Below are 16,068 nucleotides of genomic sequence, written 5' to 3' on the forward strand. Positions count from 1 at the left end.
CTCCAACTTTACTAATTCTAACCTAAATGTCAACATGAACATCATTAATCGTAACTTTAAACCTCATTCAGTTTAAACCTCACATCCTGTCCTCATATCTTCATGGACACACACACAGACTTAATGGAAGCAGAAATTTTCTGATTTTTACCTCGCCCACGATGGAGTAAGCGGGGCGAGGTATTGTAATCCACGTGGTTTGTTTGTTTGTTTGTTTGTTTGTGTGTCTGTTAACAATCTAGCGTCTAGATGGTTGCACTGATTGACTTCAAATTTTCAGGGTAGGTGGGCAATGGTCTGTAGATTACCTGATGGGGGTAATCGGGTCAAGGTCAAGGTCACCGGAAAGGTCAACCTTTCGAACATATTTTCCATTATAACCCCAAAACAGTTGCTGATAGACAGATGTTTACTATTTACTATGAGCATACTGGAACTCCCATATGGGCTTTCATTTGGCACCATGATCTTTGACTCTGAGTGACCTTGAAAGGTCAAACTCAAGGTCACGGATTTTCAGAGGGCTGTAACTTGAAAACGGTTGATGGTAGATAGATATTTACCATTATTAACTTATAGGAAGTGCCATATGGGCTTTCATTTGGCACCATGATCTTTGACCTTGATTGATCTTGAAAGGTCAAACCGAAGGTCATGGGTTTTCAAAGGGCTATAACTCAACATGTAAGAAGTCCCATATGGGCTTTCAGTTGCTGCCATGACCTTTGACCTTGAATGACTTTGAAATGTCAAACTCAAGGTCATGGATTTTCATAAGACTATAACCTGACAGCTGATGATTGATTGAGAAGTATTACCATTATCAACATATAAAATAAGTGCTGCCCGGCGAGGTTTGTTTTGCCTGGCAACACTCGTTCTTGTCTGTAGGTGCTCGTCTTAGTGTGCAGGTTTCATATAAAACATTATGTCTCGCTGCATGTAAACAATCCAGAAAATTTCAGTTGTGTGACTGAATGCATTACGATTTTTATGGAGTGGATCCTCAAGCAACTCTGTGACCCTCAGCCTAATGCTTTATCTACATATAGAGAAGAAACACATTATCCACTGGAAAATAACCAATAGGAAAACTTTAGTATCACCTTCTTCTCTCTCTGTGTTTTATTGGTCACCTGAGTGAACTTTGTCCACTGTTGCTCCATGGACCAATCAGAGATGAGATTTGCATTTGCGTATGTGTTGATGTGTATTCTGTGTGTGTGTGTGAGTGTGTGTGTGTGTGTAATGTTTGTGTGTTTAACACGCAGAAGAGAGTATCTGTAGTACATGATAAGGTGAGGTAGAAGAGAGAGTGTCTGTCTATCTGTCTGTCCTCTTGGTTACACTCTGTTTCCATTAACTCTCCATCTCCTCTGCCTGCATAATGCTTCATATTTGCCACGACGGTGTTGAACACACTCTGAAGCTTTCTGGTGAGAAACTGTAATGTGTGTGTGTGTTCTGCTGCTGACGGACCACGTTGTGTATTTTTTAACAGCGGGTGACTGTCTTTGTGCTTGTGTCCTTTTGTAGATAAAGAAGAACTTTTCCAGAATGTCCTGACTCAGGTAGCAGAGCAGTTCTCCAGGTACTTACTTGCTTTTTCTCTGCCTTTCTCTGTGTTTTCTCACTCATAATATTTAACAATGCATTACACCTGCAAGCTAAGCGCAATATGGACCTTACTATCTATCTTTGTCATATCAAACAGGAAGTAATCTGTTTCACCTGTACAAGATAGAGGAATTGTCCCTCGTCACAACTTTTCCTTTTTATTGCCATGTCTTAAATTATACTTTACCAAATGCAATTAAGTACGTTTTATCTTTATGCATTCCACATGTACTTTTTTATTTATTATAGTTACTGCACTGCTGCTGATGCTGTTGCATGATACTTTATGTGTTGCCTCGCATGGATTTGAATTGGTTCATTTCTAACTCACATCTTTCTTCATTTCTTAACCTTTCTCTTCAGGGCTTTTAAGATAAATGAGCTGAAGACTGAAGTGACGAACCGCTTGGCCATGTTGGAGAAAAGAGTGGAATGTATGTCATACTGGTGTTTTTTATTGTTATCCTACAGTATTTAATGATATGGTGTGCATATTGTTCTGTGTGTGTACTGTCCTACACTCATCTCACACTATTGTGTATTTGCATTTTATGTCGTCATGTGTACCGTGGTCCTGGATAAAAAAATATTTCGTAATAATGTATACAAGCTGTATAGAGGAAAGACAGTAAAATCTCACTTGACTTGACTAATCCCTTTGCTCTGTTGGATAAAAGAACAACACTGTACACCAGGGCTACACAATTAATAGTATATTAACTGTAATTATTATTTTGGCAGGGCGGCACGTTGGTGTAGTAGTTAGTACTTGCCTCACAGCAAGAAGGTTCTGAGTTTGAGCCTTTCTATAAGCCCTGATCTGAATCCTGTTGAACGTCTCTGGAAAGAGCTGAAACAGTGCAGTGTGGAGAAGGCAACCTAAAAACCTGAGACAGCTAGAGCATTTGCTCAGGAAGAGTGGGCCAAACTACCTGTTGACAGGTGCAGAAGTCTCACTGAGAGCTATAGAAATCCCTTGTTTGCAATGATTGCCTCTACAGGTTGTGCAACAAAATATTAAATTAAGGGTCCCATTATTTTTTTCCATGCCGTTTTCATTTTTTTATTATTTAAAATATTCAGTTCGTCGTTGGCAGCTGTCCATCGCTAGCAATGATGATTAGGATGCGCAGAAACGCAGATGGGCCGCGAGGCCTGCACCAGAGCGACAGAGTCGTCCGCAGTGGCGGCACAAACAGCCTGGCCAAGCCACCACGGAATGTCTGGCCTTGTGGGCTCTTGTATACTATTCTCTTCTCCTAATGAAGCGCCTTGCACAGTAAGGTAAGACAAATGATGTCATACCCCCATTGTGTTGACCTCTCCGGGCTTTTGTGGTGCACAAAAGTGCCACAGACCTGATGGGTAAGGAAGTTGCCCCGCAGTGACTTGCCGAATGATGCCATCTGTTGGCCATTTGAGTGGCTCTTCCACATGCCATCTGGTGGTGTGCCATTGACCGTGTTGGGTTCATCTACCACATTGCACCGAAAAGTGCCCTGCTGCCAGCACCTTATTGGTCATGTACTGTTTAACCCATAGCTGGAACCCAGGCAAGTGCTACCAGTCTGGATCAGAGCGGACTTAGGAGCAATGGTGATTAAGGGGTAACTCCACTTTCCCCAATACTCAAGTCCTCCTGGACCTGAGACTCACCAAAATATTCAGTTAAATCAAAAATCAAAAGCAAAGTCTATTTTTATATGGAATAAACAATGGTAGATGCCAATTAATTTTGTCAGTTTTAAGTTATTTCAGAGAAAATTGTGGGTTCTTCTTTTTCCGTGGAAGGGTACCAGCAAATTTGTCCACATGTGTAGGTCCTCTTGTGCCACCAAAACAGCTCTGACTCGTTGAGGCGTGGACTCCAGCAGACGTCTGATGGTGTGCTGTAGTTTCAGACACCAAGACGTTAGCAGCAGACCCTTTAAGTCCTGTTAGTTGTGATGTGGGACCTCAATGGATCAGACATGATTGTCCAGTACATCCCATAGCTGCTCAATTGGATTGAGATCTGGGGATTTTGGAGGCCAAGTCAACACCTTGAACTCTGTCATATTCAAATCATTCCTGAACAATTTTTGCAGTATGGTAGGGCGTATTATCCTGCTGAAAGAGGCCCCTGCCATTAGGGAATACTGTTGCAATGAAGGGGTGTACTTGGTCTGCAACAGTGTTTAGGTAGGTGTTATGTGCCAAAGTAAAATCCACATGAATGCCAGGACCCAAAGTTTCCTAGCAGAACATTGCCCAGGGCATCACACTGCCTCCGGTGGCTTGCCTTCTTCTCATAGTGCATCGTGATTCATCAGACCAGGCTATCATTTACATTGCTCCTTGGCCCAGTTCTGATGCTCACGCATCCACTATAGGTACTTTCAGTGGTGGACAAGAGTCAGCATGGGCACTCTGACCAGTCTGTGACTATGCAGCCACACACACGCAGCAAGCTGTGATGCACTGTGTGTTCTGACACCTTTCTATCATAGCCAGCATTAACTTTTTCAACAAGTTGTGTGTGCTACAGTAGTTCATCTGTGGGATCAGACCAGACAGGTTAGCCCAAGCACATCAATGAGCCATAGGCGCCCATGACTGTGCTGCCAGTTCACCAGCTGTCCTTCCCTGGACCACTTTTAGTAGGCACTAACCACTGCATACCAGGAACATCCCAGAAGACCTGCCGTTTTGGAGATGCTCTGACCCAGTCATCTAGCCATCACAATTTGGCTCTTGTCAAAGCCACTTGGATCCTTTACACTTGCCCATTTTTCCTGCTTCCAACACATCAACTTTGAGAACCCTTAAGAGGTGCCATTGTCATGAGATGCTGTAATCAATGTTATTCATTTCACCTGTCAGTGGTTTTAATGTTACGGCTGATCAGGGTACGTATAATATAATGTTTACATAAAGAGTGAAGAGAGGAAGTAGGCATAGCTTTGCATGTGACTGGGTTATGAAACAAGATCAGTGAAGTGATGATAGTAGTGTGTTGTCTGCTTACACATAGTGGATCTGATAACAGAGAGAAAGAGATTGTTTACTGTTCCGTATTATCAGGCTTTATTATCATAGTTAATTATCACAGAGTTACAGGTGCTGAGATGTCATGCTCTTGGCAGTGTGGATTTTGTAATAGCGTGAGTTTTGAGTTCTTTCGATAATGTTTAACAAAAAACAGAGCACATTCCCTTGGATATAATGCAATTAAATACTCGTTTCTCTTTGGTTTGTGTTCTTCTGGAATTGTACCAGATGATGCTCTATGATCTTTGCTTTGGTCAAACATTAACTGTTATGTAACCTGTAGCAAAATTTTATAATATGGTCAGGACATTATAGAGTTATTGATAATCATCAGTAATTCATTTATTCATTCGGTTTCCTTCTACTGTTCCCGGTAGGAATCACAGTGACAACAGACTGAGAAGAGTTCTCTTTTGATATCTAATCATTACTTTTTATCCATGCTTCGTTAGAAATACATGAAATGCCCGACAGTAGATGGTGCCAATTAGTGACATTAGCTACCGAATAGCTACCAGTATTTCAAAAAGATCTACTGTTGCTGACAAATAGCCAGTCATTAGTGAGTATTTTGTATTTTTTTTTACTCTTTTTGTCCTTGATATTAGGTGACGTTTGTCAAGTCATATTGTTGCTGTCATCTCTCATTTACCAGACCAGTCCCAATTTTTATTTTATCTTGCATTCCAGATTTTTTTCAGCATTACAGCCTCGGCCACAGGGGCATAACCATAATATAAACTTTGGGAGAAGGGTCCAAATGAGAGCATCCCCCAGAATTTTTTAATTGCACTTTTTTAAGTGTCATCTGACTGTGATCTTCGATGCCATTATGAAGGCAAACTTTGATATCTGCTACATGGGAGCTAACTGAAGCTAACTATTGAGCGCATACTTCCAATGTCACCAGTTAATGGCTCTGCGAAGCTTAGGGTTGCCTAGCAACTGTCACGTTGTTCGCTAATGTTAGTTAAATAGCTATTGATAAGTTAACTAATAACTAAGTAGCTAACTAATAACTAGGTAACTAAGATATTATGTTTAAAGCCTGAGCTATGTGTATACAATTATTCAATCATTATATTAGCTATTGCTTTATATACTAAGCTAATGTTACCTATTTAGGTATCTAGTTAATTACCGTCTGAAAAATCCTCGTATGTCCTGTTTTCTCTACTTTTTAGCCATTACTTACTACGTTTGTTCACCTCCACTGACTGACCAACTTAAAAAACCTGTCAAATTACCATCACAGTACAGAACAATGTGCTAGACAACTTAGGCCAAGTTTACATTAGACCGTATCTGTCTCGTTTTCTTCGCGGATGCACTGTCCGTTTACATTAAAACGCCTGGAAACGCCGGGAAACGGGAATCCGCCAGGGTCCACGTATTCAATCTAGATCGTGTCTGGTCCGGTGCTGTGTAAACATTGAGAATACGCGGATACGCTGTGCTGAGCTCTAGCTGGCGTCGTCATTGGACAACATCACTGTGACATCCACCTTCCTGATTCGCTGGCGTTGGTCATGTGACGCGACTGCTGAAAAACGGCGCAGACTTCCGCCTTGTATCACCTTTCATTAAAGAGTATAAAAGTATGAAAATACTGCAAATACTGATGCAAATACTGCCCATTGTGTAGTTATGATTGTCTTTAGGCTTGCCATCCTTCCACTTGCAAGTGGTAAGTGATGCGCATGCCCGACATGCACTGAGATCACACACACAGCGGCTCAGTCCCAAATCACTGCTTGTGCGCTATACTCGCGCGCTCTGTGAGCTGCGCAGGGCTGGAGTGCGCACCCTCCAGAGGGCACTCGCTGTTCAGGGCGGAGTGATTGGGAGCGCAGGATGCCTGCGGAGCCGAGCGTATCCGTGTATTGGTGTTGCTGTGTGCACGCAAATTGTACTAATCGTTTTAAAAACGTTAATCTGATGATCCGCTGATACGGTCTAATGTAAACCCCACCTTAGTGTGTGCTAGCTGGGTGCAACCAAGTGTATAATTGGGAGGGGGGGGGGGGGTCACACTTTTCCTTAACAAACTAACTTAAATTGGAAATAAATAGGAAATAAGAAGAGACAGATCCATTGAAAGGGTTCGTATTTAACGTATTTTCTACCGTATATTACAGAGACAAATTGGTATTGGGGTACACGACTCCAAACAATGCGTAGTTATGCCCATGCTAGGCCAGGCCTATTCGTGAAAACTGCATGCAAGCTCTCCTGGTTCTAAAATGTTATTATTCGGAATACATGGCTGATGTTCCATATGTGCGGAGAAATATTTGAAAGTATAATGCTTGTTGAGTCTGTTAATTGTTGAATTAATTTATAACACTTAAAATGATTACTTTCTTTAGTTTTTGCCTGTAGTTTTGGAATTGTAGATGTTGTGCTCAATATGAATAGTAGTGTCATTAAAATTCCAGTATAGAAATTAAAATTAACCGCCCCATTTGTTTGTTTGTTTGTTTTCCCCAAATTGCACCCTGGTTGTCACTAATAGCTTCGAAATTAATAGGTAAATGTTATTCTGCTTTTTAAATGCATGGTCATTCTGCAAAATTATCCATTAAATAAATAAATAAATAAAACCCACCAAAAATTGTTTTACCTCGCTGACACAAACAGCAGCGAGAGCAGTTGCCTTTGCGATCCAAGTATGGATCAGTATCACACGGTCTGGCTGGAAAAGACCACCTGAAATGTGGGTGTATTTTGAGAGCATCAAATATATGTTGTCATGGATGTTGAAGATGGTGTTGGAAATGTTTTACACCAAGTCAGAAATCTATGGCCATTGAGTACAGATATTCAATAGATTTAATAGCTTGTTATAATAGTTTTACATGATATGTTATTCCTGAGAAAATTAATATACTCTTTGCTTAAAGCTCTGTCGCTTTACTCTAAACAACCTTGAGACTGTGAAAGGCGCTATAGAAATTTAATTTGATTATTATTATTATTATTATTATTATTATTATTATTATTACAACAAAATAATGGGCTATGCAAAAAAAGAGTAATTTTAATTTAGTAATGAATAAAACGTTAACAAACAAGTAATGATACAACATTCACCATAAATTAATACAAAATAGCTTTCCTTCTATATTTTACACTTTATAGTTATTACTTTGTATAAACTTACAGATAGCTAGACATGTTAATGTTCTATTCAGATTTAACTGAAAGGAAGTTGAATTTGGTTCTGTTTTTAAATGTTCTGCAACACTTTTGTGACAAAAATAAGTGTGTCCCACTTGTTTTTTGCACTGGACTGTAACAGAAAGTGTCCTAGAATTAGTGAATATTGAACTATAAAATACATGCTGCTCAAAATAGTAAAAAAAAAAAAATAAATAAATAAAAATCGATATTTATTTATAATTTTGGCCTAGCTTGTTGCTTTTTTTTTTTGTTTGTTTTTTGTCCCAGCTTACCCGTGGAGCGTTACTCGACACTCTTGGGGGGTGAAATCTACAGCCATTAAAGGTTTATAAGTCTATCAGTCTTTTTAGATTTTATATGGAACCCCTTTAGGAAGCTATGAACCCTTACAGCGGTGCTTGAAAGTTTGTGAACCCTTTAGAATTGACTATATTTCTGCATAAATATGACCTAAAACATGATCAGATTTTCACACAAGTCCTAAAAGTAGATAAAGAGAACCCAGTGAAACAAATGAGACAAAATATTATACTTGGTCATTTATTTATTGAGTAAAATGATCCAATATTACATATCTGTGAGTGGCAAAAGTATGTGAACCTCTAGGATTAGCAGTTCATTTGAAGGTGAAATTAGAGTCAGGTGTTTTCAATCAATGGGATGACAATCAAGTGTGAGTGGGCACCCTGCTTTATTTAAAGAACAGGGATCTATCAAAGTCTGATCTTCACAACACGTGTTTGTGGAAGTGTATCATGGCACGAACAAAGAAGATTTCTGAGGACCTCAGAAAAAGCATTGTTGATGCTCATCAGGCTGGAAAAGGTTACAAAACCATCTCTAAAGAGTTTGGAGTCCACCAATCCACAGTCAGACAGATTGTGTACAAATGGAGGAAATTTAAGACCATTGTTACCCTCTCCAGGAGTGGTCGACCAACAAAGATCACTCCAAGAGCAAGGCGTGTAATAATGAGCAAGGTCACAAAGGACCCCAGGGTAACTTCTAAGCAACTGAAGGCCTCTCTCACATTGGCTAATGTTAATGTCCATGAGTCCACCATCAGGAGAATACTGAACAACAATGGTGTGCATGGCAGGGTTGCAAGGAGAAAGCCACTGCTCTCCAAAAAGAACATTGTTGCTCGTCTGCAGTTTGCTAAAGATCACGTGGACAAGCCAGAATGCTATTGGAAAAATGTTTTGTGGATGGATGAGACCAAAATAGAACTTTTTGGTTTAAATGAGAAGCGTTATGTTTGGAGAAAGGAAAACACTGCATTCCAGCATAAGAACCTTATCCCACCTGTGAAACATGGTGGTGATAGGATCATGGTTTGGGCCTGTTTTGCTGCATCTGGGCCAGGATGGCTTGCCATCATTGATGGAACAATGAATTCTGAACTATATCAGCGAATTCTAAAGGAAAATGTCAGGACATCTGTCCATGAACTGAATCTCAAGAGGAGGTGGGTCATGAAGCAAGACAATGACCCTAAGCACATAAGTCGTTCTACCAAAGAATGGTTAAAGAAGAATAAAGTTAATGTTTTGGAATGGCCAAGTCAAAGTCCTGACTTTAATCTAATCGAAATGTTGTGGAAGGACCTGAAGCGAGCAGTTCAAATGAGGAAACCCACCAACATCCCAGAGTTGAAGCTGTTCTGTACAGAGGAATGGGCTAAAATTCCTCCAAGCCAGGGGTCACACCAGATACTGAAAGCAAAGGTTCACATACTTTTGCCACTCACAGATATGTAATATTGGATCATTTTCCTCAATAGATAAATGGCCAACTATAATATTTTTGTCTCATTTGTTTAACTGGTTTCTCTTTATCTACTTTTCGGACTTGTGTGAGAATCTGATGATGTTTTAGGTCATAGTTATGCAGAAATATAGAAAATTCTAAAGGGTTCACAAACTTTCAAGCACCACTGTATAAGAAATGAATCAATGACAGAGTGGTGTGATGCAAAATAGTGTTACTGTTAAAGTTAATTAATTTCTGATAATGGCATATCCCAAAGTGTTTTATACCTCTGATAACACAGTAATTTTCTAATAATTATACATTTTTTTAATTCAACAAGAAACATTGTACAGTTTAGTTATTTACAGTTAATAATGTGGAACATCCATGAAACAAGTTAGTAAATTATCACTGACATTATAGTCAAGTCAGTTTATTTGTATAGCTCTTATAACAACAGACATTGTCACAAAGGAGCTTTACAGAAAAATAAAGATTTTAGAAATATGAGCTAATTTTATCCCTGATAAAGTTATTTATTCCTTATGAGCAAGCCTGAGGTGATGGTGGCAAGGAAAAATGCCCTGAGATGACATGAGGAAGAAACCTTGAGAGGAACCAGACACAAAAGGGAACCCATCCTCATCTAGCTGATAACAGATAGCGTGATTATAAATAACTTGCTTATATAAGTGTTTCCTATATAGTCACAAAGTTGAACTGTGTAATCAGGAAATTCATTATAGTTTTAGCACAAAGTCTATTTTGTTGAAGTTATAAACTGTTCATTGATGGAGACTTGAGTGTGAAACTATTCATGACAACTGCAGTCAACTGCAATTATCAAGTCAATTGTAGCCCTAAGCCATCGCAGTGAAACTGTAAGCGTCCAGAGCATCTTCCAAGTGTGTCTTTCAACTGTCCATATGGGGCCGTCCTCCACAGGAGCAACGTGATGAGACTCCAGCCAGAAGTAGGGCATCAGGATGGATCAGGCAGGTCTGAAGAGCAGGAGAGGTCAGCATCACTGGTGTCTCAGGATTGATGTGTAAATTGAGAGAGAGAGAGAGAGAGAGAGAGAGAGAGAGAGAGAGAGAACACAGGTTGTTAGGTATTCACGGTATCACCTTATGGTTAAGAACAGTATACACTGTGCATTGAGTGCAAGCAGGGACTCCAGCAAGACTAACTATGTTAGCATAACTGAAAGGGGAGAGCCAGAAGGTAAGACAAACATGAGGGAGCCCGGGTACATGAAGCAGCAGCCACTCCACCATCAAGAAACCTGTGGGGGTTGGGACAGCATCCAAACATCCCAGTTTACCAAAACAGTCTATGCCTGAGGACCTTCCAGATCTACTCCTGGACCTAATAAAAAGCTATTAACAAAAGGCTTGACTAAACAAATGTATTTTCAGCCTAGACTTAAACACTGAGACTGTGTCTGAGTCTTGAACACTTCTTGGAAGGCTGTTCCATAACTGTGGGGCTTTGTAAGAAATGTCTCTGCCCCTGATGTAGTCTTCACCATTTTAGGTACCAACAAATAGCCTGCACGGTTTTGAACTAAGTAGCCATGGCGGGTCATAAAGGACGAGAAGTTCGCTCAGGTACTGTGGTGCGAGACTATCCAGTGCTTTAAAGGCCAACAGCAGTATTTTATAATCAATGGGAAATTTGATTGGGAGCCAATGCAGTGTGGATAAGACAGGGGTGATGTGGCCATACAGTGCCTTGCAAAAGTATTCATCCCCCTTGGTGTTTGTCCTATTTTGTCGCATTACAAGCTGGAATTAAAATGGATTTTTGGGATGTTAGCACCATTTGATTTACACAACATGCCTACCACTTTAAAGGTGCACATTGTTTTTTTTTTTATTGTGGCACAAACAATAATTAAGATGAAAAAATAGAAATCTGGAGTGTGCATAGGGTAAGTATTCACCTCCTTTCGTATGAAACCCGTAAATAAAAGCTGGTCCAACCAATTCACTTCATAAGTCACATAATTAGTTGATTAAGATCCACCTGTATGCAAACAAAGTGTCACATGATTTGTCACATGATGTCTGTATAAATCACCCTGTTCTGGAAGGACCCTGACTCTGCAACACAACTAAGCAAGCAACATGTAAACCAAGGAGCCTCCAAACAGATCAGAGACAAAGTTGTGGAGAAGTATAGATCAGGGTTGGGTTATAAAAAATATCCCAAACTTTGAATATCCCACGGAGCTCCATTAAATCCATTATAGCAAAATGGAAAGAATATGGTATCACTACAGACCTGACAAGAGAAGGCCGCTCACCAAAACTCACAGACCAGGCAAGGAGGGCATTAATCAGAGATGCAACACCAAAGATAACACTGAAGGAGCTGCAAAGATCCACAGTGGAGATGGGAGTATCTGTCCATAGGACCACTTTAAGCCATACACTCCACAGAGTGGGGCTGTACGGAAGAGTGGCCAGAAAAAAGTCATTGCTTAAAAAAAAATCACATTTGGAGTTTCCCCAACATCATGTGGCAGACTCCCTAAACACATGGAAGAAGATTCTCTGGTCAAATGAGACTAAAATTGAACTTTTTGGCCATCAGGAGAAATACCATGTGTGGCGCAAACCCAACACCCTGAGAACACCATTCCTACAGTGAAGCATGGTGGTGGCAGCATCATGCTGTGGGGATGTTTTTCATCTGCAGGGACAGGAAAGCTGGTCAGGACTGAAGGAAAGATGGATGGCACTAAATACAGGGCAATTCTGGAGGAAAACCTGTTTGATTCAGCCAGAGGTTTGAGACTGGGACAAAGGTTCACATTCCAGCAGGACAATGACTCTAAACATACTGCTAAAGCTACACTGGAGTGGTTTAAAGGGAAACATTGAAATGTCTTGGAATGGCCTAGTCAAAGCCCAGACCTCAATCCAATTGAGAATCTGTGGCATAACTTGAAGGTCACTGTACACCAACACAACCCATCTAACTTGAAGGAGTTGGAACAGTTTCGCCTTGAGGAATGGGCAAAAACCCCAGTGGCTCGATGTGCTAAGCTAATAGAGGCATACCCCAAGAGACTTGCAGTTGTAATTGTAGCAAAAGGTGGCTCTACGAAGTATTGACTTGGGGGGAGTGAATACCTATGCACACTCCAGATTTCTATTTTTTCATCTTAATTATTGTTTGTGTCACAGTAAAAAAAAACAATGTGCACCTTTAAAGTGGTCGGCATTTTGTGTAAATCAAACAGTGCTAACACCCCAAAAATCCATTTTAATTCCAGCTTGTAATACAACAAAGCAGGGCAAACACCAAGGGGGATGAATACTTTTGCAAGGCACTGTATGTTCTAGCTCTAGTAAGGACTCTTGTTGCTGCATTTTGAAGTAACTGGAGCTTGTTTATGCACTTACTGGAACATCCAGACAGTAAAGCATTACAATAATCCAACCTGGAGGTAACAAAGGCATGAATTAGTTTTCCTGCATCGTATAGTGACATTATATTTCTTATCTTAGCAATATTTCTGAGATGAAAGAAAGCTATCCTCATAATATTATCTAGATGTGTTTCAAATGAAAGACTGGAGTCAATGATCACCCCGAGGTCTTTTACTGCTGCATGTGAAGAAACAGAAAGGCCATCCAGAGTTACTGTGTAATCAGAAAACATTATAGTAGCTCTCACAAGCCTCTTTTTTGTCTCTTGATTTTAATAAGACAAGAAACTGCACAGACCTTTGTCCTGAAAAAATTCTCATGTCAGAAAAATTGAAATTACCCTTTTACCTTTGACAATTACATTTATGTTTTTGATATAAAGTTTTGTGGAACGTCCCCCATACAAGCCCCAGTGACTTACCTGTTGCTATAGAAACAATAACGTTAGATAGAATGAGCACATCCACATGAAAACATAAATCTGTAATTTGTCTTGTAACTGTCACTACTGTCCGAGCTGCTGGTATAGAAAATTAATAAACATATTCTGGCCAATCAGAATCAAGGAGATATATCAGCTGGAGACTTTTTGTTGACTCTCGTTTTCTCTGTTGTTAATCTTGTTCTCTTTCACAATCTGTGATGTTTGTTGGGGCTTTATTGTCTTAGTTTTTATATGTATGCTGGTGCATATTTTTATGAAACATGACTTTGCTCTTATTGGGTAATCTTATACAGATACATACTGATAAAATATATAAACCTCATCTGTCAAGGACATGACATTGAACAGGAGATGATGGGGGAAACTCTTGCATAAAGAAGCAAAACAGTGATATGCATCCTATATATATATATTAAAGAGTTTTAGATGTTTTTTTTTATACTGGTTTACCTCTGTCCGTCCGTCTGTATCTCCGTATTTCTGTCCATCCAAAACACACTTTTTCTCAGCAACCACAAATCATAGCCACTTGGTACTTGGTACCAAACTTCAGCTTGGGGTTCTATACCATATGTACCGTTTTCAGGTCTGTCGCACATCGACTTCCTGTTTACTGACTGAATGTATTTACGAAACATATAGGGTGGATTTTGACGCTATTTCAAGAAGCAAAATCTATTTCAAAATGACAGTTTACCAGGATGCTGTTTGAAATCCCTGAGGAGAGACACGGCTCTTTACTTACTTGTTTCAGGGTTCATTATTTGTTGAAGTCAACATTCATAATAAGTCTCCTATTCCTTTGATTGCTTGCGTTCTGATATAAGCGAGAGCGGAGGGATATGTAATTGAGCCATAGCTCACAGTTGAACTTGTTATTAATATATAATGTTCAGACTTCCACAATAGTACCCATTGAGATTCAGTTGCTTACTTCAGCCTACAGACAGAATTTCCCAGACTTGCGTATTGGGATTTTTTCTGGAAATCTTGAGTAGTTTCAACATTAAGTAACACTATATCCATAAAACTATGGAAAATGTTAATTTCTCAGACATGTTATCAAATAACTATTTTTGATAAACTAGAGAAAATATAAAAGCCTGTAAAAGCCAGTGGTGTGAGGGGAAAAATTTTTTAATATGAAATGTAATGCATATTTTAATTATATATTGCCTCATGTGCATATTTTAAAGAGTGTTTAATATACTCAATAACTTTTTTCTTTTCTTGGTTGTTTTTGTAAAAGTAAAGCGACCTTGGGTGTGAGAAAGCCACAATATAAAATTACTATTACTATTATTATTATTGGGGCGGCACGGTGGTGTAGTGGTTAGCGCTGTCGCCTCACAGCAAGAAGGTCCGGGTTCGAGCCCCGTGGCCGGCGAGGGCCTTTCTGTGCGGAGTTTGCATGTTCTCCCCATGTCCGCGTGGGTTTCTTCCGGGTGCTCCGGTTTCCCCCACAGTCCAAAGACATGCAGGTTAGGTTAACTGGTGACTCTAAATTGACCGTAGGTGTGAATGTGAGTGTGAATGGTTGTCTGTGTCTATGTGTCAGCCCTGTGATGACCTGGCGACTTGTCCAGGGTGTACCCCGCCTTTCGCCCGTAGTCAGCTGGGATAGGCTCCAGCTTGCCTGCGACCCTGTAGAACAGGATAAAGCGGCTACAGATAATGAGATGAGATTATTATTATTATTATATTCTGGATTCAAAAATGATACATATACAAATGCACAAAAATAAAATATGTTGAAAAATTGAAATTATTATGGTGTAAAGAAATACTATTACAGTTTTTGAATGAAATGTCTGTGAGAAATGATTTTGTTTCCTAGAAATAACTTTTAAAGTGAAATTGTGTAAAAGTATACACTAGGTGTAAGAGTATCAGTCAAAGTGCACATCTCCTCTCCTTTTAATGTACAGTGCCTTGCAAAAGTATTCATACCCCTTGAACTTTTTCACATTTTTCCACCTTACAACCACAAACTTAAAAGTTTTTTATTGAGATTTTATGTGATAGACCAACACAGAGTAGCACATAATTGTGAAGTGAAACAAAAATGATAAATGGTCTTCAAAATTTTAAACAAATAAAAATCTGAAAAATGTGGTGTGCATTAGTATTCAGCCCCCCTGTGTCAATACTTTGTAGAGCCACCTTTTGCTGCAATTACAGCTGCAAGTCTTTTGTGGTACAGTATGTCTCTACCAGCTTTGCACATCTAGACACTGAAATTTTTGCCCATTCTTCTTTGCAAAATAGCTCAAGCTCAGCCAGATTGGATGGAGAGCGTCTGTGAACAGCAATTTTCAAGTCTTGCCACAGATGCTCAATGGGATTTAGGTCTGGACTTTGACTGGGCCATTCTAACACATGAATATTCTTTGATCTAAACCATTCCATTGTAGCTCTGGTTGTATGTTTAGGGTCATTGTCTTGCTGGAAGGTGAATCTCCTTCCCAGTTTCAAGTCTTTTGCAGCCTCCAACAGGTTTTCTTCCAGGATTGCCCTGTATTTAGCTCCATCCATCTTCCCATCAACTCTGACCAGCTTCCCTGTCCCTGCTGAAGAAAAGCATCCCCATAGCATGATGCT

At 39.8% G+C, this 16,068-nt stretch overlaps 1 protein-coding gene across 4 annotated transcripts in view; it reads left to right on the forward strand.

Annotated features, from left to right (window-relative positions):
* The window catches only part of pde9aa (phosphodiesterase 9aa), a 118,199-nt gene that overhangs the window by 60,615 nt on the left and 41,516 nt on the right, over window positions 1-16,068 (forward strand). For all 4 annotated transcript variants that reach the window (XM_060930394.1, XM_060930393.1, XM_060930395.1 and 1 more), the window contains 2 exons: window positions 1,537-1,591; window positions 1,981-2,051. In XM_060930394.1, the coding sequence (XP_060786377.1) occupies window positions 1,537-1,591; window positions 1,981-2,051 (126 nt within the window). The remainder of the gene's footprint in view (window positions 1-1,536; window positions 1,592-1,980; window positions 2,052-16,068) is intronic.

The sequence above is a fragment of the Neoarius graeffei genome, chromosome 9 (genome assembly GCF_027579695.1).
Source record: "Neoarius graeffei isolate fNeoGra1 chromosome 9, fNeoGra1.pri, whole genome shotgun sequence".
Taxonomy (NCBI): domain Eukaryota; kingdom Metazoa; phylum Chordata; class Actinopteri; order Siluriformes; family Ariidae; genus Neoarius; species Neoarius graeffei.